Below are 24,807 nucleotides of genomic sequence, written 5' to 3' on the forward strand. Positions count from 1 at the left end.
ATTAAAATGTCAGTGCAAAGCCGCAGAATCAGGTGACTGTGAGTACAGAGGGACTGTTTAGCAGCCTCACAGCCTGTGGCAGGAAGCTGTTTAGCAGCCTGGTAGTCCGGGCTTTGATGCTACGGTATCTCTTGCCTGATGGCAGGAGATCCAGGTGTGTGTGTGGAGGGGGTGCAGTTTGTCCTTAGCTATTCTCAGAGCTTTTTTCAGACAGCGGCTCTGGAACAGTTCTTGTGGCCTCCGCTGCCAGTCCGATGTTTTTCAGGCCCTCTTTCAGGCCTACGACCTCCTACGACCTCGTGACGACCATGCTGTGAGTATGAGTCAAGGGGAAACTCGGCAGAGGTCGTGAATTAGGTCGTGAAAGTGGGACAGGCCCTTAAGAATTAAAAATTCAGGGTTGGCATTAGTGTTTGGGCTAACGATAAAATCATGCTTTACTGTGGCTGAGATATTGAACCTTAGTACCACATCTTTTCCTGCTCTATGATCCACTTTCCATTAAGAATGGTGGTGCAGCGGTAGAGATCCGGGTTCCATCCTGAGCCTTTCAATATGAACCTGCAACTAGGCCCAATTAACATAGAAACATAGAAACATAGAAAATAGGTGCAGGAGTAGGCCATTCGGCCCTTTGAGCCTGCACTGCTATCCAATATGATCATGGCTGATCATCCAACTCAGTATCCTGTACCTGCCTTCTCTCCATACCCCCTGATCCCTTTAGCCACAAGGGCCACATCTAACTCCCTCTTAAATATATCCAATGAACTGGCCTCAACTACATTCTGTGGCAGAGAATTCCACAGATTCACCACTCTCTGTGTAAAGAATGTTTTTCTCATCTCAGTCCTAAAAGATTTCCCCCTCATCCTTAAACTGTGACCCCTTGTTCTGGACTTCCCCAACATCCGGAACAATCTTCCTGCATCTAGCCTGCCCAACCCTTTAAGAATTTTGTAAGTTTCTCTAAGATCCCCCCCTCAATCTTCTAAATTCTAGCGATTCTAAACTACAAACCCCGCCCGTCTTTGGGATGTGGGAGGGAAACGGAGCACCCGGAGGAGACCCAGGTGGTCACAGGGAGAACGTGCAAACTCCACGCAGACAGCATGCGAAGTCAGGATCGAACCCGGATCTCTGGCGCTCCGAGGCAGCAACTCCACCGCCATTCTGAATAAGGGACTGCTGTTGTACTTATCAAAGCCCAGCCATAACAAACCTATACTTGTTTGAAATTTAAATAACCAAGTGTTTGTGCAAAGTTCTATCTTATATAAACAATGCAATTCCCTCTTGTGTTGTCTTTGATTTTTATATATCATAAACATTGGAAAGAAAAGTGGGGAAAAGACCAGAATGAAAAGACGTCATTGTTGGCTTTGACCTTGGGGAAGGAAAATTAAATGCCAGATTTCCTTTACCTCTCAGCTCATTTATTCCGCGGTTAGTAAGTGTTGAGATAGAATAAAAACATCAAAATGACTTGAAAACACACACATCCCACGAAGAACACAAAGCGCTGGAGTGACTTGGCAGGTCAGGCAGCATCTGCGGAGGGAACAGACAGACAGGCGATGCTTCAGATCCGAGCCCAATCTGTTCCCGATGTTGGGGGGAGTCCAGGACCAGGGGCCACACACAGTTTAAGAATAAGGAGAAAGCCATTTAGAACGGAGACGAGGAAACACTTTTTCTCACAGAGAGTGGTGAGTCTGTGGAATTCTCTGCCTCAGAGGGCGGTGGAGGCCGGTTCTCTGGATGCTTTCAAGAGAGAGCTAGATAGGGCTCTTAAAAATAGCATAGTCAGGGGATATGGGGAGAAGGCAGGAACGGGGGGTACTGATTGGGGTTGATCAGCCATGATCACATTGAATGGCGGTGCTGGCTCGAAGGGTCAAATGGCCTACTCCTGCACCTATTGTCTATTGACTATAATCAGTCGGAAGAGGGGTCCCAACCTGAAGAAGGGTCCCCACCTATCCGTGTCCTCCAGAGATGCTGCCTGACCCGCTGAGTTACTCCAGCACTCTGTGAAACGTCACCTATCCATGTTCTCCACAGATGCTGCCTGACCCGCTGAGTTATGGTGCAGCAGCATCTATGGAGCTAAGGAAATAGGCAACGTTTCGGGCCGAAATCCTTCTGGAAATAGGCAACGTTTCGGGCCGAAACCCTTACGGGTTTCAGCCCAAAACGTTGCCTATTTCCTTAGCTCCATAGATGCTGCCTGACCCGCTGAGTTACTCCAGCACTCTGTGAAACGTCACCTATCCATGTTCTCCACAGATGCTGCCTGACCCGCTGAGTTACTCCAGCACTCTGTGAAACGTCACCTATCCATGTTCTCCACAGATGCTGCCTGACCCGCTGAGTTACTCTGGGCTCTACGCAAGATTCCAGCAACTGCAGTTCCTTGTGTCAATGGGTTTACTATGAAGGCGTTGCTAGGTAGCATGTATTTGCTGTGTTTTATTGTGTGTTATGACCCAGGCCCATTGTAGCTAGCTCCTGGACAATTGCCCCCATACACATTGTCTTATCGCAGGGCAAACAATGCTGCACCATGCACACGTCTGCTCGTTATATGTTCCATGAGCACTGTCCTCACGGTACTGCATGTTTCATTGATATTCTGGTGTGCCTGTACTTACTGTTCACAATAAAACAATGCTGTTAAGGTGCAGGGCGTAACTGAGCTTCTGTTTATTGAATCAACACACGCGCGGTCCCAGGGAGAAGGTGCGGACTCCACACAGGCAGCACCCGAGGTCGGGATCGAACCCGGGCCTCCACCACCTGGGCCACTGTTCCGCCCCACAATGGGATGACGTGGCCAGTAAAATGTCCATAACTGCACATCTGGCTACGTATACTGCATCCTGATGTTCCCGATGTTGGGGAAGTCCAGGACAAGGGGTCACAGTTTAAGGATAAGGGGGAAATCCTTTCAGACCGAGATGAGAAAAACATTTTTCACGCAGAGAGTGGTGAATCACTGGAACTCTCTGCCACAGAGGGTAGTTGAGGCCAGTTCATTGGCTATATTTAAGAGGGAGTTAGATGTGGCCCTTGTGGCTAAAGGGATCAGGGGGTATGGAGAGAAGGCAGGTACAGGATACTGAGTTGGATGATCAGCCATGATCATATTGAATGGCGGTGCAGGCTCGAAGGGCCGAATGGCCTACTCCTGCATCTATTGTCTATGTATCTCTGCATCCTGTCTAGTGTGGATCATTACACTTTAGCAAACATGAAAGCCCTGGAGGATGTACTGGAAAGGTGTCGCGTTGACAGTGTGGCTATTCCTTCCTCCGGTTCTGGGGGGGGGTTCCTGTGGCGTCAGCCTAAACACGGGCCACTCATGCTCGAACCCTCGTCAGGAGATACGAGGGCGGGCACGTGACGTCATGGGCTAGAGGGAGTGTCCTGGTACTTAAGGCCTCTCACCTCGAGACCTTGAGGAGTCGACAGGTAGCTGAGCCCTCGAGAACAACCTCGCTCAGCTACAGCAACAACGTAATATAGTTAGCGCATCAACCCAACGTGTCACCACTGAATAAACGACTCTTTGTACCGGCCTGATGCCTCACCTTTATTCACCACGTTTGGTGCTGTTGTAGGAGAGAGGGAAGGGGGCTCGAGGACTACCAACCACCACCAGTCTCCACTGCCCACCTTGCACCAAGGTGTGTGTGGATCGCAGATCAGCCTCTACAGACATCTGCAGACCCACAAGTGGACGATCCCTATGGAGAGGAGGAGAGGACAGTCATACTTGTTTCGAAAGACTGCCGCCGATTATGACGTTTAGGTAGTTTGGGTAGTTTATACCCCAGCGGTATGAACGTTGACTTCTCCAATTTCAGGTAGTCCTTGCTTTCTCCCTCCTTCCCCTCCCCTTCCCAGCTCTCCCACAGCCCACTCTCCGCCTCTTCCTTTCTTCTCCCCCCCCCCCCCCCATCAGTCTGAAGAAGGGTCTCGACCCGAAACGTCACCTATTCCTTCACTCCATAGATGCTGCCTCACCCGCTGAGTTTCTCCAGCATATTTATCGACCTTTGATTTTACCAGCATCTGCAGTCCCTTCTTAAAGATGGTGATTAGAAAGATGTCTTGGACGTGTAGGATTTACAATATGTGGGTGGAATTGAGTATCTAGAGTTCTTTTCCCAAAGGAATAGTGGCTGAGACACTAGTTTGACGGATTTATTAAACAGTAGACACAAAATGCTGGTGTCACTCAGCGGGACAGGCGGCATCTCAGGAGAGAAGGAATGGGTGACGTTTTGGGTCGAGACCCTTCTTCAGACTGAGGGGTCCTTTACATTAAACAGTTTCCATTAACAAGAGATGAAGGATCAGAGGTGGACAAAAATGCTGGAGAAACTCAGCGGGTGCAGCAGCATCTATGGAGCGAAGGAATAGGCAACGTTTCGGGCTGAAACCCTGAAGGAAATAGGCAATGTTTAAGGCCCGAAATCCTGAAGGAAATAGGCAACGTTTCGGGCCGAAACGTTGCCTATTTCCTTCGCTCCATGGATGCTGCTGCACCCGCTGAGTTTCTCCAGCATTTTTGTCTGCCTTCGATTTTGCAGCATCTGCAGTTCCTTCTTGAACACGAAGGATCAAAGAACAGCTTTGCAATGAATGGGTGAAAGATCAGGTGATGTGTGGAAAAAAATCCTTTACATTGCAAGTGGTTAAGTTATGTTGTGCATCATCTGAAAAGAAGGTGAATTCTAGGGCAACTTTTGACTTTCAAAAGGAATTTTGAATTTTACATACTTGAAAGTAAAATAATATTGAAGAAATAGCAGGGAAAATTACTGGCTAGAGTCGTATATAAAGTCCAGCATGAGTCCGAAGAAAGGACTCGACCCAAAACGTTGCCTCTGCTCCCAAGATGACACTTTCCATTCTAGGAAAGACTCTTTTTTTTTACCCATCCATGTTCTCCAGCGATGCCTGAGTGAGTCTGGTACTTTTTTTTGTAAACCAGCATCTGCAGTTCCTTGTCTCGGCGTGATGTAACTCAGTGGGAAGGGCAGCATCTCTGGAGAGAAGGAATGGGTGACGTTTTGGGTTGAGACCCTTCTTCAGACTGAGAGTCAGGGGAGAGGGAGTGTAGAGATATGGAAGGTCAAGGTGTGAAAACAACAGATTAAAGCAGATGATGGTCAAGGAGATGTAGAATTGTTAATTGTGTTGGCTGAGGGGGATACAATCAGTAAAATTGATCAGGCGGACAGTGAAACTAGTTGGAGAATTATGGTGGGGATGGATGGAGAGAGAGGGAAAGGCAAGGTTACTTAAAGAGAAATCAATATTCATACTGCTGGTTTGTAAACTGACAACTTTGTGATTCTACTTTGCGATTGGATCGGTATCATTGTAAATAGTGTTCGGCTGGCGACCGGAAGGTAGCCGGTTCGAATCCCGCTTGGAGTGCATACTGTCGTTGTGTCCTTGGGCAAGACACTTCACCCACCTTTGCCTGTGTGTGAATGTGTGTGAGTGATTGGTGGTGGTCGGAGAGGCCGTAGGCGCAGATTAGCAGCCACGCTTCCGTCAGTCTGCCCCAGGGCAGCTGTGGCTACAGAAGTAGCTTACCACCACCGAGTGTGACTGAGGAGTGTATGAATAATGCGATGTAAGGCGCCTTGAGTATTCTAGAAAGGCGCTATATAAATCCCATCCATTATTATTATTATTATGGCGTGCACAGCCTAAAGTTGTAGGACAACTTGTTCTATTTGATCTTACTTGATTGTGCACGCCGGGTTGATTGCATTCGTCGAAAACATGGTGGACCACGTGAAGGTTGCAATCTCCCACCCTGTCCATGTTCATAAGATCATAAGAGATAGGAGCAGAATTAGGACATTCGGCCCATCAAGTCTCCTCTGGCATTCAGCCTGGCTGCCTAATTCTGCTCCTATAAGTTATGAATTTATGAATGGGTATGGAAAGGGGAGATCCCAGAGGTGCCGCCTGGCATCTCTGGGACCTCCCCTTTCCACACCCATTCATAAATTCATAGGAGCAGAATTAGGCCATTCAGCCCATCAAGTCTACTCCGCCATTCAATCATGGCTGATCTATCTCTCCCTCCTAACCCCCATTCTCCTGCCTTCTCCCCGTAACCCCTGACAATAAACTAAACCGTGTCAAGTGTCAATGTGCGGGGATCGCTGGTCGGCGCGGACTCGGTGAGCAGAAGGGCCTGTTTCCGCGCTGTATCTCTAAACTAAACTAAAACAAGCACTTGAATCTCTCTTGGGAAAATGTGGTCTGAAGGATTTGTAATTTGTGGGAGATTTCAACGAAGTTTAAACAGTGTTTTTTGTGGTTCTCCTAAGGAACATCAGAGTGGGCAAATATTGCAACGCTAGACTGTGCACATTCACTCATGGTCAGGTTAGCAAGCATTGAGGCACGCAGAGCCCTGGGGAGAGAGCTGCTTACTCAATCATAGGATATTTTACAAACCACATCTCATTCACCCCTGGACATTGTGAGTCCAGGACTGACAGCTCCAACCCCTGTGTACTTCTCGTAAATCATTTGGGTGCGGATGCACAAGTGTAATTTGTCACTGGCCGATTTTTTTCTCGTCACTAATGGACACTGGGATGTTCTATCTTAAAATAAACCTGCACGTTTCTGCTCCCAAACCGTGTGATTTCAAGTAATCATTTCGGAATTAAATGGTCCGGAGGGCTACATTTGTTCACTTGGAAGTAAATCCACAATGTCATTGGAGTTGAGCGTCAGGAAATTGAAGGAAATTCTGCATCAAAAGCAATGATGAGAAACGGATTCACAGACTGGGGATGGGAGAGCAAAGAGTCATTGCCTGTCGGGATGGTTGAGAGGGGGGAGGTGAAGATGGGTTGTAGCCAGTGGTGGCATCCCCAGAGTAGAGAAACATTGCCAGTCGGGGGGGGGGGGTTCTGTTGATTAAATTCCTGGCAATAGGGTGATTGAAGCAGTCAATAGACAATAGACAATAGGTGCAGGAGTAGGCCATTCGGCCCTTCGAGCCAGCACCGCCATTCAATGTGATCATGGCTGATCATCCCCAATCAGTACCCCGTTCCTGCCTTCTCCCCATATCCCCCGACTCCGCTATCTTTAAGAGTCCCAACTAGCTCTCTCTTGAAAGTATCCAGAGAAGCGGCCTCCACCGCCCTCTGAGGCAGAGAATTCCAACTAGATTTTGCAGACATTTTAGATTATACTGCCTTTGGAGAGGGTCCAGAGAAGGTTTTACAAGAATGATCCCAGGAATGAGTGTGTTAACATACGATGAGCGTTTGTCAGCACTGGGCCTGTACTCGCTGGAGTGTAGAAGAATGAGGGGGGGGGGAGGGGGAGACCTCATACAGAATAGTGAAAGGCTTGGATAGAGTGGATGTGGAGAGGATGTTTCCACTAGTGGGAGAGTCTAGGACTAGACGTCATAGCCTCAGAATTGAACGGCGTTCTTTTAGGAAGGAGATGAGGAGGATTTTCTTTAGTCAGAGGGTGGTGAATCTGTGGAATTCTTTGCCACAGACGGCTGTGGAGGCCAAGCCAGTGGATATATTTAAGACAGAGATAGATAGATTCTTGATTAGTGCGGGTGTCAGGGGTTATGGGGAGAAGGCAGGAGAATGGTGTTCGGAAGGAGAGATAGATCTGCCATGATTGAATGGCGGAGTAGACTTGATGGGCCGAATGGCCTAATTCTGCTCCAATGATCACTTATGATGCACTATCACAAGAAATGAGATCCAACACAAGAAGGCAGGAAAGCAAACTCATGGGAGAATCTAACTGAAATGTATAAATAAGATAGACACTTGGTGTTGGAGTAACTCAGCAGGTCAGGCAGGATCTCTGGAGAAGAAGGATGGGTGACGTTTCGGGATAGGACCATTCTTCAGACTTACTGTAGGGTGGGGGGGGGGGGTGAGTGTGTCCATCTTTTGCATAAACCATCATCTGCAGTTCTTTGTTGCGGAAACTTATCAATGTGAGGCATGGGTCTGCTTTATGGGCCTGTCCCACTTAGGCGACTTTTTAGGAGACTCTGCGTCATGTTCGCTGGTGGTATCTGGTGAGCCTCCTTCATGGTCGCGAGGAGTTCCCGCATTCTGGGAACCAGTCGCGGCCTCAGTATGGTCGCCGCAAATTTTTCAATATGTTGAAAATTATTCTGCGACGAAAAGATTGGTCGCCATGGAGAAAATCGATAATCCTGTAGTGGTAGGCGCAGTTGTAGTGAGGTCACCATGTAGTTATGGGTAGTTGAGGTAGTCGTAGGTAGTTTTAGTAAATCACCTTTGCTGACCGGACATTTTCATTAGCTCATTGTGGAATAAAAATGTAAGGAGGAGTTTTCAGAACCAAGGATATATGACCAGTAATGTTAAATGTCTGCCGAACTTCACAGCTGTGTATCACTGGCTTATTAAAAGTTGTCTGGCTCCACTCCTTCTCTCCCCACCCCCTCCCCCCTCTTTTAAAGGACTTACCGTGCACTGTGCTAGCCGTCTTAACCTTCCTGTTCATCGCGGGTATCACCTTGGCTTTGCAACGTGTGAATTTCAGCCAGCGCTCCCCCCGCGTCCCCTGGCCCCCACGTGCCCTGGCCCAAGCCTTAGCGATGTGTGTGTGTGTGTGTGTGTCTGTGTGTGTGTGTGTGTGTGTGCGTGTGTGCTTGTGTGCGTGCGTGTGTGTGTGTTCCACTCTGACAGTCGACGTTCCAGTTCCCGGTTTTTCAGGCGACTGCCGGCAACCTATGTAACTGTGGTGACCCAAAACGTCGCCTATTTCCTTCGCTCCATAGATGCTGCCTCACCCGCTGAGTTTCTCCAGCATTTTTTGCCTACCGTACAGACAGCATGCGGAGTCAGGATCGAACCCGGGTTTCAGTTTCATTTCAATTTATCGTCATGTGTACCGAGGTACAGTGAAAAGGTTTGGTGCATCCTAACCAGTCAGCGGAACGACAATACATGTTTACAATCGAGCCATTGACAGTGTGCAGAATCATGATAAGGGATTACTTATTCTAACAAGGGAACTCTGGTGGTGTAAGGCAGCAACTCTACCTCTGAGACACTGTGCCTTCCCGAATACAGGGAATTAAATTTCAATGCTATATCTCCACGTTGTATAATTTCATCCAAAACACAGGTCCTCTGGGGCGGCACGTGTGGCGCAGCGGTAGTGATAGATAGATAAATACTTTATTAATCCCCTTATTCAGGGGAAATTCTGATGTCCATGCAGCACACTAATAAAAAATACAACACAGTATTCATAAAAGAATTCAACACCAAAACATCCCCCCACAGTGATTCCCACTGTGGGGGAAGGCACAAAGTCCAGTCCCCATCCCCTTGTCCACCTTGTCCACCCAAAGTCGGGCCCAATTGAGGCCTCCACAGTCGCCGCCATGGCGCCCGATGTTCTCGCCGGGTGATGGTACGCCGGCGTCGGGAGAACCCCCAGCAGCTTGAGGTGCCAGGAACGGCCGCCTTCCCACCGGAGCCTGCGGCTTCCAAGCCAACAGACCACGCCAGACGGAGCTCCGCACACTGGTGATCTCGGCGAGATGTAAGTTCAAAAAAGTTCAAACGTCGCAGCCGGCCGCTCCGCAGCTGGCGGCTCCACGATGTTTTCCTCGGCGGTCCCAGCATACTGGAGTCCCAGCGCGGCGACCCAGGAAAGGCATCGCCCGCTCCGCAATAGCGCTCCAGCGCTGCACTGCCGCCAAAGCCGATGTTCTGCGCCGCCAAAGCCGACGTTCTGCGCCGCCGCCAACGCTGATGTTCTGGCCAGGTCCCCTCAGGGAAACGTCGCTCCAGGACCCGCTGGTAGGCCGCGAGGACAGGTCGAAGACGCTGCTCGGAGGAAGGCAACCCCTCCGACCAGGTAGGGACTTAGAAAAGCAGTTTCCCCCTTCCCCCCCACCACCCCCCACACATAAAAGATTTAGACCCCCTGACTGTACATTTAACGTACTAAAAATAATAAAAAAGAAGGGGAAAAAACGGACAGCTGCAGGACAGGCAGCCGTTCAGGACAGCGCCTCCTCCGGTATGTTGCTGCCTTACAACGAATGCAGCGCCGGAGACTCGGGATCAATCCTGACTACGGGTGCTGTCTGTACGGAGTTTGTACGTTCTCCCCGTGACCTGCGTGGGTTTTCTCCGGGTGCCCCGGTTTCCTCCCACATGCCAAAGACGTACAGGTTTGTAGGTTAATTGACTTGGTAAATGTAAAAATGGACCCTAGTGGGTGTAGGATAGTGCCTTTATAACAAGAGGAATCGAATATAGGAGCAAAGAGGTAATTCTACAGTTGTTCAAAGCCCTAGTGAGACCACAGACAAATGTGCTGGAGAAACTCAGCGGCTGCAGCAGCATCTATGGAGCGAAGGAAATAGGCAACGTTTCAGGCCGAAACTCTGAAGGAAATAGGCAAGGTTTCGGGCCGAAACCCGAAAGGGTTTCGGCCTGAAACGTTGCCTATTTCCTTCGCTCCATAGATGCTGCTGCACCCGCTGATTTTCTCCAGTACTTTTGTCTACCTTCGATTTTCCAGCATCTGCAGTTCCTTCTTAAACACCTAGTGAGACCACACCTGGAGTATTGTGTGCAGTTTTGGGTCCCCTAAGTTGAGGAAGGACGTTCTTGCTATTGAGGGAGTGCAGCGTAGGTTTACAAAGTTAATTCCCGGGATGGCGGGACTGTCATATGCTGAGAAAATGGAGCAGCTGGGCTTGTACACTCTGGAGTTTAGAAAGATGAGAGGGGATCTCATTGAAACATATAAGATTGTTAAGGGCTTGGACACGCTAGAGGCAGGAAACATGTTCCCGATGTTGGGGGAGACCAGAACCAGGGGCCACAGTTTAAGAATAAGGAGTAAGCCATTTAGAACGGAGACGAGGAGACACTTTTTCTCACAGAGAATGGTGAGTCTGTGGAATTCTCTGCCTCAGAGGGCAGTGGAGGCAGGTTCTCTGGTTGCTTTCAAGAGGGAGCTAGATAGGGCTCTTAAAAATAGCGGAGTCAGGGGATATGGGGAGAAGGCAGGAACGGGGTGCTGATTGGGGATGATCAGCCATGATCACATTGAATACATCGGTGCTGGCTCGAAGGGCTGAATGGCCTACTCCTGCACTTATTGTCTATTGTTAATGTGCGGGGATCGCTGGTCGGCACGGAAACTAAACTAAAAGCCACACTCTAAGCTTACCACAACATTGCCTTGGGTTCTAAGCTACTGCTGAGACAGGCACATATGTCTTATATCTGTCTGCAATACAGACACATCAACCTTAGCTTTTGATCACAGAGTTTGTCCTTGTCCCCATTGCCATCGGTAACTGGCGGAATGCTGATGGAATGCTGGTGACATCATCATCAATTCTGATGGAGGATTATCGACCTGTAACATTAGTTCAGCCGCCATCTTGATAAACGTCGCCTGACCAAGAGTGTTTGTGCAGAATTACAGATTGCTAGTTTACTCAGTGTTTCGGTTTTATCGTTGAAGGAAATAAAGTATCAAACAAACCTAGAAGTTGAACTGCGTTTATTTTTGGTGTGCTAAAGTGTTATTGCATTCAGTGCCAATGTAAAATTGGGTTTGACAATACCACAAAAACAGTAGACTTGGCCAAAATCCAATGGGAAACTACATTCGGGCAGTTTAACTCAGAAATGAGGCACGGTGGCGCAGCGGTAGAGTTGCTGCCTCACAGCACCAGAGACCAGGGTTCAATCCTGACCACGGGCGCTGTATGTACGGAGTTTGCACGTTTTCCTCGTGACCTGCGTGGGCTTTCTCCAGATGTTCCAGTTTCCTCCCACGCTCCAAAGACGTACAGGTTTGTAGGTTAATTGGCTTTGGTATAATTGTAAATTGCCCCTAGTGTGTGTAGGATAGTGTTAGTGCTGGTTGCCGCGGTTTCGGTGGGCCGAAGGGCCTGTTCCCGCGCTGCATAGCCGGAGAAAAAGCAGGGGTGACTTTTTGGGTCATGAATCTTCTTCAATGCCTTCCTTTTCATTCCAAATGACATTGATTTGTCGAATTGTTACAATTTGCCTGATATGTTTCTGCACCCATTCAAACGAACTTTGTTAAAATTACCCTAATATATGTTGTGATATTTCCCCTGTGGGCAGGTTAGCATTTTTATAGATTCCTTCTTTTGAGTCTAACTGGCATTGATTCTGTCACGATAATTTAATCCTTTCACACTAGATGTATTTGTGCTCTTATGTAAACCACTTTCATGATATTAATTTTTCCATTGCACTGTTATCAACAATAGACAATAGACAATAGGTGCAGGAGGAGGCCATTTGGCTCTTCGAGCCAGCACCGCCATTCAATGTGATCATGGCTGATCATCCCCAATCAGTACCCCGTTCCTGCCTTCTCCCCATATCCCCTGACTCCCGCTATTTTTAAGAGCCCTATCTAGCTCTCTCTTGAAAGCATCCAGAGAACCTGCCTCCACCGCCCTCTGAGGCAGAGAATTCCACAGGCTCACAACTCTCTGTGAGAAAAAGTGTTTCCTCGTCTCCATTCTAAACTGCTTATTCTTAAACTGTGGCCCCTGGTTCTGGACTCCCCCAACATCGGGAACATGTTTCCTGCCTCTTAGCGTGTCCAAGCCCTTAACAATCTTATATGTTTCAATGAGATGCCCTCTCATCCTTCTAAACTCCAGAGTGTACAAGCCCAGCCGCTCCATTCACTCAGCATTCTCTCTGTTGTTGGCCAAGACTGTGTTGAGTACTCAATGTAAAGTTTTATCTGAGGATGCTACATTTAAAGTGATTTTTAATAATTTGATGGCAGACAAAAATGCTGGAGAAACTCGGCGGGTGAGGCAGCATCTATGGAGCGGAGGAGTCTCCGACCCGAAACGTCACCTATTCCTTCGCTCCATAGATGCTGCCTCACCCCTTTGAGTTTCTCCAGCATTTTTGTCTGCCTTCGATTTTTCCAGCATCTGCAGTTCTTTCTTTAATAATTTGATCTACAATATGATGAAACATTGTGCTCACTTTGAATGTGGCTCGTCCAGTGGGTAATAGCACAGTAAATGCATTATCACAATCAAGATCCTTTTAAGCGACAACTCGTTCTGTTCATGCGTCAGTATAGCTCTCTGAGCACTTCACATCTCGACATAATTACATTGTTAAAACAACCTGAACAAAGAACCACAGATGCTGGTTTTATACCAAATATAGACACAGAGTGCTGGAGTAACTCAGCGGGTCAGGCAACATCTGTGGAGAACATGGATAGGTGACGTTTCACAGAGTGCTGGAGTAACTCAGCGGGTCAGGCAACATCTGTGGAGAACATGGATAGGTGACGTTTCACAGAGTGCTGGAGTAACTCAGCGGGTCAGGCAGCATCTGTGGAGAACATGGATAGGTGACGTTTCACAGAGTGCTGGAGTAACTCAGCGGGTCAGGCAACATCTGTGGAGAACATGGATAGGTGACGTTTCACAGAGTGCTGGAGTAACTCAGCGGGTCAGGCAACATCTGTGGAGAACATGGATAGGTGACGTTTCACAGAGTGCTGGAGTAACTCAGCGGGTCAGGCAGCATCTGAGGAGCTAAGGAAATAGGCAACGTTTTGGGCTGAAACCCGTAAGGGTTTCGGCCCGAAACGTTGCCTATTTCCAGAAGGATTTCGGCCCGAAACGTTGCCTATTTCCTTAGCTCCATAGATGCTGCTGCACCATAACTCAGTGGGTCAGGCAGCATCTGTGGAGAACATGGATAGGTGACGTTTCACAGAGTGCTGGAGTAACTCAGCGGGTCAGGCAGCATCTCTGGAGAACATGGATGGGTGACGTTTCGGGTCGGGACCCTTCCTCTGACAGGAAGTCTGAAGAATGGTCCTGACCTGAAACATCACCCATCCTTGATTATCTGGCTGGCTTTGATTTGTTCTTTTCACACCTTTCATTCATTGATCTTTGTACCATTTCCATGCCTCTTGTCTCCCTCTCCCCCGACTCTCGGTCTGAAGAAGGGTCTCAACCCGAAACATCACCTATTCCTTCTCCCCAGAGATGCTGCCTGACCTGCTGAATTATCCCAGCACTTTGTGTCTAACCTTGATGTAAATGACTTGACAAATCTACACTTGATAAACTGTCTTCTTCTCTAATTCTCATTCATTTATATAATTTTTGTTCGGCCATACTCCATGCACAGCACAGAATGTTCTAGATTGGGTGAATTGCACCAAAACTTTCCTCAGTTTTTCCGATTCTAAATAATGATTTTTTTTTGGTCGTTATCCACAAGTAATGATACAGGTGTCTAACGAAGGAAATATCGTGGGACACTGGATATAATTTTATTTTTCCACAGTTTGTTCAAACATTCCTTTGTATTAGCTTTGTGTTGATTACATTGGTGCATGAGGAGCATTGTACAAGATGAACAGTCAAACATTTTTTTCTCTTCGCAGGGAAAGTTTATAATTGTTTACCTTGCGGTCTCAGAATGCCTCGACGTGACGTGCAGCCGTGTTGGTTTGTGAGGTTAGCAGGGTTAAAAATCATTACGTTTCCTTTTATTCCCCTCAACGAGCTGCGGCTCATTGCACAGTTCCAGCTCCACGTTTCTCTCAGCTGTTTATCCTCCCTGAGACAATGTCTTCCAGCTGATCGGGAAAGTAGAGGGTTTGGTGGAGAACAGCCTGGACAGCACTGGCGTTACCCGCGTCTGTAAAACAGGGACACAACATGGATGATCAATCATGATCACATTGAATGGCGGTGCTGGCTCGAAGGGACGAATGGCCTACTCCTGCACCTATTGTCTATTGAGTTGCTACATCTAGATTTTATTTAACTTGCTGGTCACACTTTAATTTTAGTTTTAGAAATACAGCATGAAAACAGGCCCTTCTGCCCACCAAGTCCATAGAAACATAGAAAATAGGTGCAGGAGTAGGCCATTCGGCCCTTCGAGCCTGCACCGCCATTCAATATGATCATGGCTGATCATCCAACTCAGTATCCTGTACCTGCCTTCTCTCCACACCCCCTGATCCCTTTAGCCACAAGGGCCACATCTAACTCCCTCTTAAATATAGCCAATGAACTGTGGCCTCAACTACCTTCTGTGGCAGAGAATTCCACAGATTCACCACTCTCTGTGTGAAACAAAAACTTCTCATCTCGGTCCTAAAAGACTTCCCCCTTATCCTTAAACTGTGAACCCTTGTTCTGGACTTCCCCAACAACGGGAATAATCTTCCTGCATCTAGCCTGTCCAACCCCAAGCCAACCATCGATCACCCGTTCACCCACAAGTCCTGAGTCACCCATTTCTTACACACGACACTGTAACTAGATCGATTGTGAGTATTGTCTCTCTGCTGACTGGTTAGCACACAACACAAGCTTTTCACTGTATCTTGGTACACACGACAATAACCTAAACTGTTCAAGAAGGAACTGCAGATGCTGGAAAATCGAAGGTAGACAAAAGTGCTGGAGAAACTCAGCGGGTGCAGCAGCATCGATGGAGCGAAGGAAATGGGCAACTTTTCGGCCCGAATCCCTGAAGGAAATAGGCAACGTTTCAGGCCGAAACCCAGAAGGGTTTCGGCCCGAAACGTTGCCTATTTCCTTCGCTCCATAGATGCTGCTGCACCCGCTGAGTTTCTCCAGCACTTTTGTCTACCTTCGGTATACTGCCTGTTTTGTATACATTCCTACACATCAATGTAAAGCCAAGCTTAAAACGTTGCCTATTTCCTTCCGGGTTTCGGCCCGAAACATTGCCTATTTCCTTCGCTCCATAGATGCTGCTGCACCCGCTGAGTTTCTCCAGCACTTTTGTCTAACATCCGATGCTATGAGATGCCCGAAACGTTGCCTATTTCCTTCGCTCCATAGATGCTGCTGCACCCGCTGAGTTTCTCCAGCACTTTTGTCTAACATCCGATGCTATGAGATGCCCAAAACGTTGCCTATTTCCTTCGCTCCATAGATGCTGCTGCACCCGCTGAGTTTCTCCAGCAATTTTGTCTACCTTTCCACATTCTTTTCTAGTTCAAAGATCTAGGAGAGCTTTTATTTTTTGTAAACACTTGCTACCCTTTACGAAGGCTCCAAAGTGCTTTTCCTCTTTCTGCTTAAGCAGTCCTACCTTGCGACCTTTATGACGTATACCATGCTTGCAATGCAACATGCAGGTTTAATGCCTATGAAATATTAACAGCATGGAACATTGAAATATATAACATGTTAAACATTCTGCGTCTGTGAACAGTTACACTTAGTCACCCATGCTAGAGCCCTGTGGCATGCTATTTTCATTTTATCTATCCGTTAAATATATAAACTATAAAGATTTCCTTCGCTTGTTTGCAGTGCTTCTGGCAGTTTGTTGGCAACTCTTGTAAGCGCTGGCTGGAAGAATTGATGGGAGATGGTGGGCGGCGTGCCAGTACTTTTCCCCGATGGATCATCTGACAGTATGTGAGACCTTGCCACAGTGTGGGATCTCAGAAGAGTTTTCCACAAATATCCAGACTTGCCAAGCTTTCCTTCCCTTCCCTTCTCCCAGCTCTCACCTCCTAGAGAGATGTCAGCGTGTTCCACTTCTGGGATGTGGATGACTGGGGTTGTTTTCCCAGGCTCCAAAGAATTGTTGCCCAGACATTGATTTCACTAGAAATTCCCACCTCTTGTCTATCTTCGATTTTTCCAGCATCTGCAGTTCTTTCTTAAAGAGTTACAAGCAATCTTTTTGGAACCATGTTGTGATTTTGCCGTTATCAGGCAACTGAACCATCCTATCACCAACTAGAGAGTGGTCCTGAGCTTCTATCTACCTCAATGGCAACCCTCGGACTATCTGTAAATCGGCTTTTGCTGGACTTTATCTTGCAATAAACGTTATTCCCTTCAGCAAGCATCTGTACACTTTGGATGGCTTGATTGTAAACATGTATAGTTTTCTCACTGACTAGTTAGCACGCAACAAAAGCTTTTCACTGTACCTCGGCACAGGTGACAATAAACTAAACTAAGTCTTCATCTTGATTTATCAGATATCAGGGTGGCTGTAAGATGATGGGGTGCTCCATTTTCTTGTGTCAGTAGTAAAGTTCCTTTTATTCATTTGCCATTACTTTTGTGGGCTTTCAGCCATCAGAGATGGTTGGTCACAGCTTAAGATAACCAGTGGAGACACAAGGAACTGCAGATGCTGGTTTACAAAAAGATATACAAAGTATAGGAGTAACTCAGCGGGCCAGGCAGCATCTGTGGAGAACATGGATAGGTGACGTTTCACAGAGTGCTGGAGTAACTCAGCGGGTCAGGCAGCATCTGTGGAGAACATGAATAGGTGACGTTTAGAGTCAGGACACTTCTTCAGACTCTACCGTAACCAGATTGAAGAAGGATGCTGACCCAAGACCACCTATCCATGTTCTCCACAGATGCTGCCTGACCCGCTGAGTTACTCCAGCACTCTGTGAAACGTCACCTATCCACGTTCTCCACAGATGCTGCCTGACCCACTGAGTTACTCCAGCACTCTGTGAAACGTCACCTATCCACTTTCTCCACAGATGCTGCCTGACCCGCTGAGTTACTCCAGCACTCTGTGAAACGTCACCTATCCATGTTCTCCACAGATGCTGCCTGACCCGCTGAGTTACTCCAGCACTCTGTGAAACTTCACCTATCCATGTTCTCCACAGATGCTGCCTGACCTGCTGAGTTACTCCAGCACTCTGTGAAACGTCATATCCATGTCCTCCAGAGATGCTGCCTGACCCGATGAGTTACTCCATCTCTTTGTGTTCTACACAAGATTACAGCATTTGCAGTTCTTTGTGTCTATGTTGGGTTGCTATTGTGCAAAGCAAGATTATGATGGCTTTCAGGTCGATGTTTTCTGCATCACTTTGATGTGGTTTTAACTCGACCTGAGACTTACTGTCCACAGGAAAACTGGTTCACTAAATTGTATTTGAACATCATAACAGTTTAGAAAGGTTGTTCTTCTTGACCATGTTGAAGAGCTAAGCTTCCTTCTCATTCAAACTACAACATATTTCAGTAGACTCCCAAAGGAACCAAACCATGGGTACAGCTGTTTTTTCATGAACAAGGGGCAAATGTCAGACAAGGCTCTTGTTCCCACAGTTAATATTTTTAGATAATGCTGCAATCTATCCTGTTTTTGCAGTCTGAATAATTAGTAATATCTCCAGAGAATGCCATATAAAGCTACAGACTTTTGATAACCCTGTGGCAATCGTTTCTCTTCTTAAATATGTCTGTGTCTCTTAACAGGACATAACAACCTTGCATTACTCAGAAAGTTCATCGGCCTCTGCTATGAAGAGTTCTCGTAACTGAAAGAAAGGCACTGAGTTGATTTTGATTCTGATGTGCCTCTTCAGCAGAATCAGTAGGAGTACAGACACAAAATGCTGGAGTAACTCAGCGGGACAGGCAGCATCTCTGGAGAGAAGGAATGGGTGACGCTTCAGGTCAAGACCCTTCCTCAGACTGACCTGCCATTATGTATGTTGTTCTGTATGAGTGTTGTTCATGTTCGAGATGTTGACATTCTGGTTCCATGTGCGCAGAATGGAGTACAGTTTAGTTCAGAGGCACAGTGTGGAAACAGGCCCTTCGGCCCACCCAGTCCACACCGACCAGCGATCCCTGCACAGTAACGCTACCCTACACACACAATTTGATATTGATACCAAGCCAATTAACCTACAAACCTGTACGTCTTTGGAGTGTGGGAGGAGACCGAAGATCTCGGAGAAAACCCACGCAGGTCACGGGGAGAACGTACAAACTCCGTACAGACAAGGCCCCTTAGTCAGGATCGAACCCGGGTCTCCGGCGCCGTGAGGCAGTAGCTCTACCACTGCGCCAGCGTGCCCATAGTACAGACTGTCAGATCACAGTTCAACATTACATTGTGCTGCCCCAGCCAGCAGCAGTGTTAATTGCTGGGGGCGATGCTGTAGGATGGCTCAGTCCCTGGGTGGTGATGGCTCATGGTATTCTTGGGTGGTCTCTGCTCCTGAATGCTCCAGAAATACATTTTAAACATAATTTTGCTGGGAATCTGACTCCAATCCCTCCAACTAGTTCCAAACCAAACCATTTTTATTATTTGGCACGGATACGTGAATGTAGATGATGAACTCATACTCAGAGCAGCGGTAGAGTTGTTGCCTTTTTTTACCGGTAACATTTTCAGTAAACCCGGCTTCGATCCTGACCACAGGTGCTGCCTGCACGGAATTTGTACGTTCTCTCCGTGACCTGCGTGGGTTTTCTCCAAGACGTGCAGGTATGTAAGTTAATTAGCTTTGGTAAATTGTAAAAGGATTGTAAATTGTCCCTAGTGTGTGTAGGACAGTGTTAGTGTGTAGGGATTGCTGGTCGGCACGGACTCAGTGGGCCGAAGGGCCTGTTTCCACGCTGTATCTCTACACTAAACTAAACTAAAATAAAATATATCTCCGTGTGGCCAGGAATTTCAGATTGCTTACAATAAGTAACGGCCTTGGTGAAAATTGTACCTAATTAAAGGCACCAAAGTACAAGCAAAGGTTTTGCTGACAATTTTACCTTACTATAAGTAAAATATTTGCAGACAATTTTACGGCGTTGACTTATATCACAGTGACACTCACAAGGACTGACGGAGACTGCATGGACTACGTACTGGGACTACTTCTGAATGCTGTGTGTTCAGAACGCGCAACTGTGTTGCTGACTTTTGATTAGTACCGGCGTCAGGGATTATGGGGAGAAGGCAGGAGAATGGGGTTAAGAGGGAGAGATAGATCAGCCATGATCGAATGGCGGAGTAGACTTGATGGACCGAATGGCATAATTCCGCTCTTATCACTTACAAACTGGTATTACTATGAAGTACATGGTGAAGTTAACTATCCTTATTTGCGAACAGTTTGGAATTGTATTTCTCCCCCTGAAGTTTAATCATATTAAAGAGTGACATCCTGGAGACATGAACTGATGATGCAGAGAAATGATCAAACACAACGAGAGAAGCTGGGGAATATCAATTCAGGCAGCTAAATTAATTCTGACACCTTAATGCCACTGAAGATAACCGTAAAGTTACGTGATGTTTGAAAAGGGACAATGATTCATAAATACTCTTTGACGTCTTTTTTTTGCTTTAGATCGTTTTACTTTTGTGTTGGGGTGGGAGATTGCAACCTTGCTTCGACTAATGCAATCAACCCCACGTGCACAAACAAATAGATGTAGTATTTTGGTGTCTGCAACATTAGGCTGTGCACGCCATACACAAGAAGAAGAAGAAGAAGAAGACATTTGGTTTTGTTTTGCCTTTTCAAGTGAAAGGCTGGCAGGAAATCTATCATCTTAATGCAATCTGGCGTCCAGACACGCAGTAACCTAATTGATACTTAAAACCTTTGATACCAACCAAGCAAGTAACTCACTCTGTTCAAGGACAATTAGGGACAGATAATAAATTCTGACCACGTCCGCAACGCCCACATGCCTGCATCCTGTACTCAAAGCACAGCGAGTCAGGCAGCATCTGTGGAGGGAAATGGAACGATGCCATCTGGATGGTGATCGATGCATCCAGATCTTCATGTGCTAGGAGCAGAATTAGGCCATTCGGCCCATCAAGTCTACTCCGCCATTCAATCATGGCGGATCTATCTCTCTCTCCAAACCCCATTCTCCTGCCTTCTCCCCATATCCCCTGACACCCGTACTAATCATCTTCTGATGGCCAGGTTTCCCTGCTGCCTGGACTTCCCCACGTCGCTTCCTGCAGTGGGGGTGTGGTGCTGCAGACTCTGAGGGAAGCTGCTGTCCAGCATGTGGGTGAGGCTCTGCACAGGGCTCTGCAGCTTTGCGGCCAACTGCATTGTCTTTGGGCACCCTTAAGGGCCTGTCCCACTTAGGTGTTATTTGCATGTCATTTACGTGTCACGACGCACGACGCATCATTTACGTCTTTTTCACTCCTGGACGTTCAAGTTGCCGAACCAGGCCACGATGCAACCAGTCAGAATGCTCTCTACCATGCACCTGTAGAAGTTCAGGATTTGTTTTACAAGTGAGCTCAGAAATACTATATTTGAAGATTTTCTATTGTGCTGCTGGTAACATGTTGGCACAGGTAAGCACCATCTTAGGTGATAAGACATCTTAGATGTTTTCAAGAGAGAGTTAGATTTACCTCTTTGGGCTAACGGAATCAAGGGATATGGGGAGAAAGCAGGAACGGGGTACTGATTTTGGATGATCAGCCATGATCGTATAGAATGGCGGCGCTGGCTCGAGGGGCTGAATGGCCAACTCCTGCACCTATTTTCTATGTTTCTAGACTTGTCAGCTGTCAAAAACTCTACTGGCCTGTGGCCTACACATGATGCAGAGAATAAATAAACCTGGATGCTTCCAATTATACACTACCTTCATGATAAACCTTTGGGATTAGCAGCCTTTTGAGAATCCTGCGATTACTGATGAACGATTCTGAGCAATAAGATGTGATTTTGACTCTAAAGGGCTTGTCCCACTTACGTGATTTTTTTCGGCGACTTGTCAGCACCAGTCATGGTGGCAGCAGGATTACGAAAATTTTCAACGTGTTGAAAATCCAACGGCGGGCGCCCAGAAAAAGGTGCGACTCTTTGGGCGACTACTCATCACCAAACAGGCGTCACCTCGCGACTGCAGCTTTTTTGTGTTTTTTTTCTCTTCCCCCGTTATGTACTGTGTTTACATATTCACATATTCTGTTGTGCTGCAGCAAGTAAGAATTTCATTGTCCCATCTGGGACATATCACAATAAAACACTCTTGATTCTTGACCTTTTCCTGGTTGCCGCTGGATTTTCAACAGGTTGAAAATTTTCGCCAACCTGCTGCGACCATGACGGGTGCCGGCAAGTCGCCGAAAAAAATCGCGTAAGTGGGACAGGCCCTTGATGCTCTATTTTCTCCCCCACAAGTTCGGAGCTGTCCCTCGTCTAATTTAATTCCACAGCAGCTGGCAGAATATTCAACGCCAGGAAAGTATCTGCTGATAAAACATCAGCAGGAGGGAATTTCTAATTATTCGGGGCCAGGAGAGGTGATAGCCTCAAGGGTGGGAAAAGTAATGAACCAGGGAAACCTGTTCCAGGATTTTGGAAAGCCAGCCAGATTTCTGTTAAAGAAGGAACTGCAGATGCTGGAAAATCGAAGGTTATCTGCCCTTCTTGAACTTTCTTCTGTTTTTATTTCATTCGCTTGTCAGAACCTGACAAAGTGGAATTCTTTGCCACAGAAGGCTGCGGAGGTTGTCAGTGGTTATTTCTAAGGCAGAGGTAGATAGATTCTTGATTAGTACGGGTGTCAGGTGTTATGGGGAGAAGGCAGGAGAATGGGGTTAGGATGGAGAGATAGATCGTCCATGATTGAATGGCGGAGTAGGCTTGATGGGCCGAATGTCCTAATTCTGCTGCTATCACTTATGACCTTATGACCTAAAGTCGGTGACATGATGCTTGTACACAATGGCATTTTGAATTTGTTTGCCCCCTAATTACAATCAGTCTAGACATGCAGATGAGGTTGTCGTGTTTAGTTCAAGGTCAGACCTGTGGAGCTGTATGTTGAGGAGGGGAGTGTTTGGACAACGGGCAAAACTGCAGTAAAGCAAGGAGCTGGGTTGGCAATGAGGTGCCCAATTCAAGAGGAAGTTTGTCTCAGGTCTTTCACCGCAAATATTAAGGGCCTCTTTCTCCATAAATGTAGTCTAAGGGCCACACGGTGGCGCAGCGGTAGAACTGCTGCCTTACAGTGCCAGAGACCCGGGTTCGATCCCGAACTACGGGTGCTGTTTGTACGGAGTTTGCAAATTCCCCCAGTGACCTGCGTGGGTTTTCTACGGGTGCTCCATGGGTGTTAATATGCTTTGGTAAAATTGTAAATTGTCCCTCGTGTGTGTAGGATAATGTTAGTGTGCAGGGGTCACTGGTTGGTGCGGAGTCAGTGGGCCGAATGGCCTGTTTCCACGCTGTAGCTCTAAACCAGTGCTCTTCAACCTGGGCGGTACCGCTCACTAGTGGCCGATTTAAGCTTTCAGGTGGGCGGCAAAATAATCACATGTTGTATTAAAAACATCCAAAATATACAAACGCAAATCAGTGAGAGAATGTATGTGAAAATAAAAAGTTACTATAATTTCAGAGAAAAGTATTTGAATTATGTATTGTAAACTTTTATGCTGCGTGAATTTTTAACTATGTAAAATATTGTGATTTTTAACCTCCACCAAACCCCCCGGGAGCCAGAGTGGAGCCCCCTCCGCACCGGCTGCGAGCCTGGCCCGACACCTCCGACCGCCTCCCAACGGGGACGGCCCAGCGGCGGATCGGCGGCGTCAGCAGCACCGGGGACCCGTGCCCGCTCCGGGGCTGTCGGTTGGCCCGGCGGGGCGGCGTTGTTTCTCCGCGCTGGCTGTGGGCCAACCGACAGTCACCGGAGCGACAGGACAGCGGAACTCTCCTGCAGACACCCACCCAATAAAAGCCCCTCTCCCATTCCCCAGTCCCTGCCTCCTCTCTCCTACCATCTATCCCGTTGACCGCCGCTCCTTAGCGGGACAGGCAGCATCCCTGGAGAGATGGAATGGGCGACATTTCGGGTCGAGACCCTTCTTCAGACTGAAGTCGCGGCAAAGGGAAAGGAGAGATATAGACGGTGATGTGGAGAGAGAAAGAACAATGAATGAAAGATATGCAAAAATGTAATGATGATAAAGGAAACAGGCCATTGTTAGCTGTTTAAGAAGGAACTGCAGATGCTGGAAAATCGAAGGTACACAAAAATGCTGGAGAAACTCAGCGGGTGCAGCAGCATCTATGGAGCGAAGGAAATAGGCAACGTTTCGGGCCGAAACCCTTCTTCAGACTGAACTGTTAGCTGTTTGTTGGGTGAAGCTGGTGTGACTTGGGTGGGGGAGGGATAGAGAGAGGGAATGCCGGGCCTACTTGAAGTTAGATAAATCAACACTCACACCATTGGCTGGAAGCTGCCCAAGCTAAATATGAGATCCACGAGATATGAAATATGAGAAACACTTACCAACGGATGTTGCTTGTAGGAGGTCCCTGAACTCTTCTGTCTCCAGCACCTTCAGGATGTTGGTGGACTCCATTCTCTCCAGCTCCACCCTCCAGTACACGTAGATCTTGTGGTTGAAGCTGACGTACACCAAACAAGGGGTGTTGCGACCGTGTTTGCATGCATACATGCCTGGATGTGCCACAGCGCAGAACACAGAGAGAGAAGTGAAACGTGAAAACGAGCTCTCCATTATGTCTAAGAAACTTGTTTTATGAGACGGGAACAAACAGGAAAAATACCTTTTTCTATTAGGGAAGAATTCATTCTAATTCAGTGGCATCTATCAATTTCTGCCATTTTGAACTTTGTTATACCAGACATTACCTTCTACAAAGAAGAATCAGGCTTTGAGTGTTTGACATACATAGGAAAAAGTAATAATTTTGAGAACAAAAATAGGCACGAGGAAAAGCTAATGACATTTATATCGTTCCTTGCATGAGATTGGGCCACCTTATAGTAAATTTTTCTTTTCTTTTTTCTTTTTTCCTCTCTTTTTTTGGTATGGCTTTGTAAATATTTGATTAGTGTATAAATGTAAATAATTTGGTGTACATATAGCTGCTGGTGTACATATG

General features: G+C 47.2%; 1 protein-coding gene across 1 annotated transcript in view; it reads right to left on the reverse strand.

Moving 5' to 3' along the window:
• Positions 1-14,373: 14,373 nt before the first annotated feature.
• Positions 14,374-24,807, reverse strand: part of itfg2 (integrin alpha FG-GAP repeat containing 2) — a 36,790-nt gene continuing 26,356 nt past the window's right edge. The window contains exons 11-12 of the mRNA XM_033037475.1: positions 24,188-24,358; positions 14,374-14,768 (exon numbers count right to left, since the gene is read on the reverse strand). Coding sequence (XP_032893366.1) covers positions 14,671-14,768; positions 24,188-24,358 — 269 coding nt within the window. The 3' untranslated portion in view covers positions 14,374-14,670. The remainder of the gene's footprint in view (positions 14,769-24,187; positions 24,359-24,807) is intronic.

This window comes from Amblyraja radiata, chromosome 19 (assembly GCF_010909765.2).
Source record: "Amblyraja radiata isolate CabotCenter1 chromosome 19, sAmbRad1.1.pri, whole genome shotgun sequence".
Classification (NCBI taxonomy): domain Eukaryota; kingdom Metazoa; phylum Chordata; class Chondrichthyes; order Rajiformes; family Rajidae; genus Amblyraja; species Amblyraja radiata.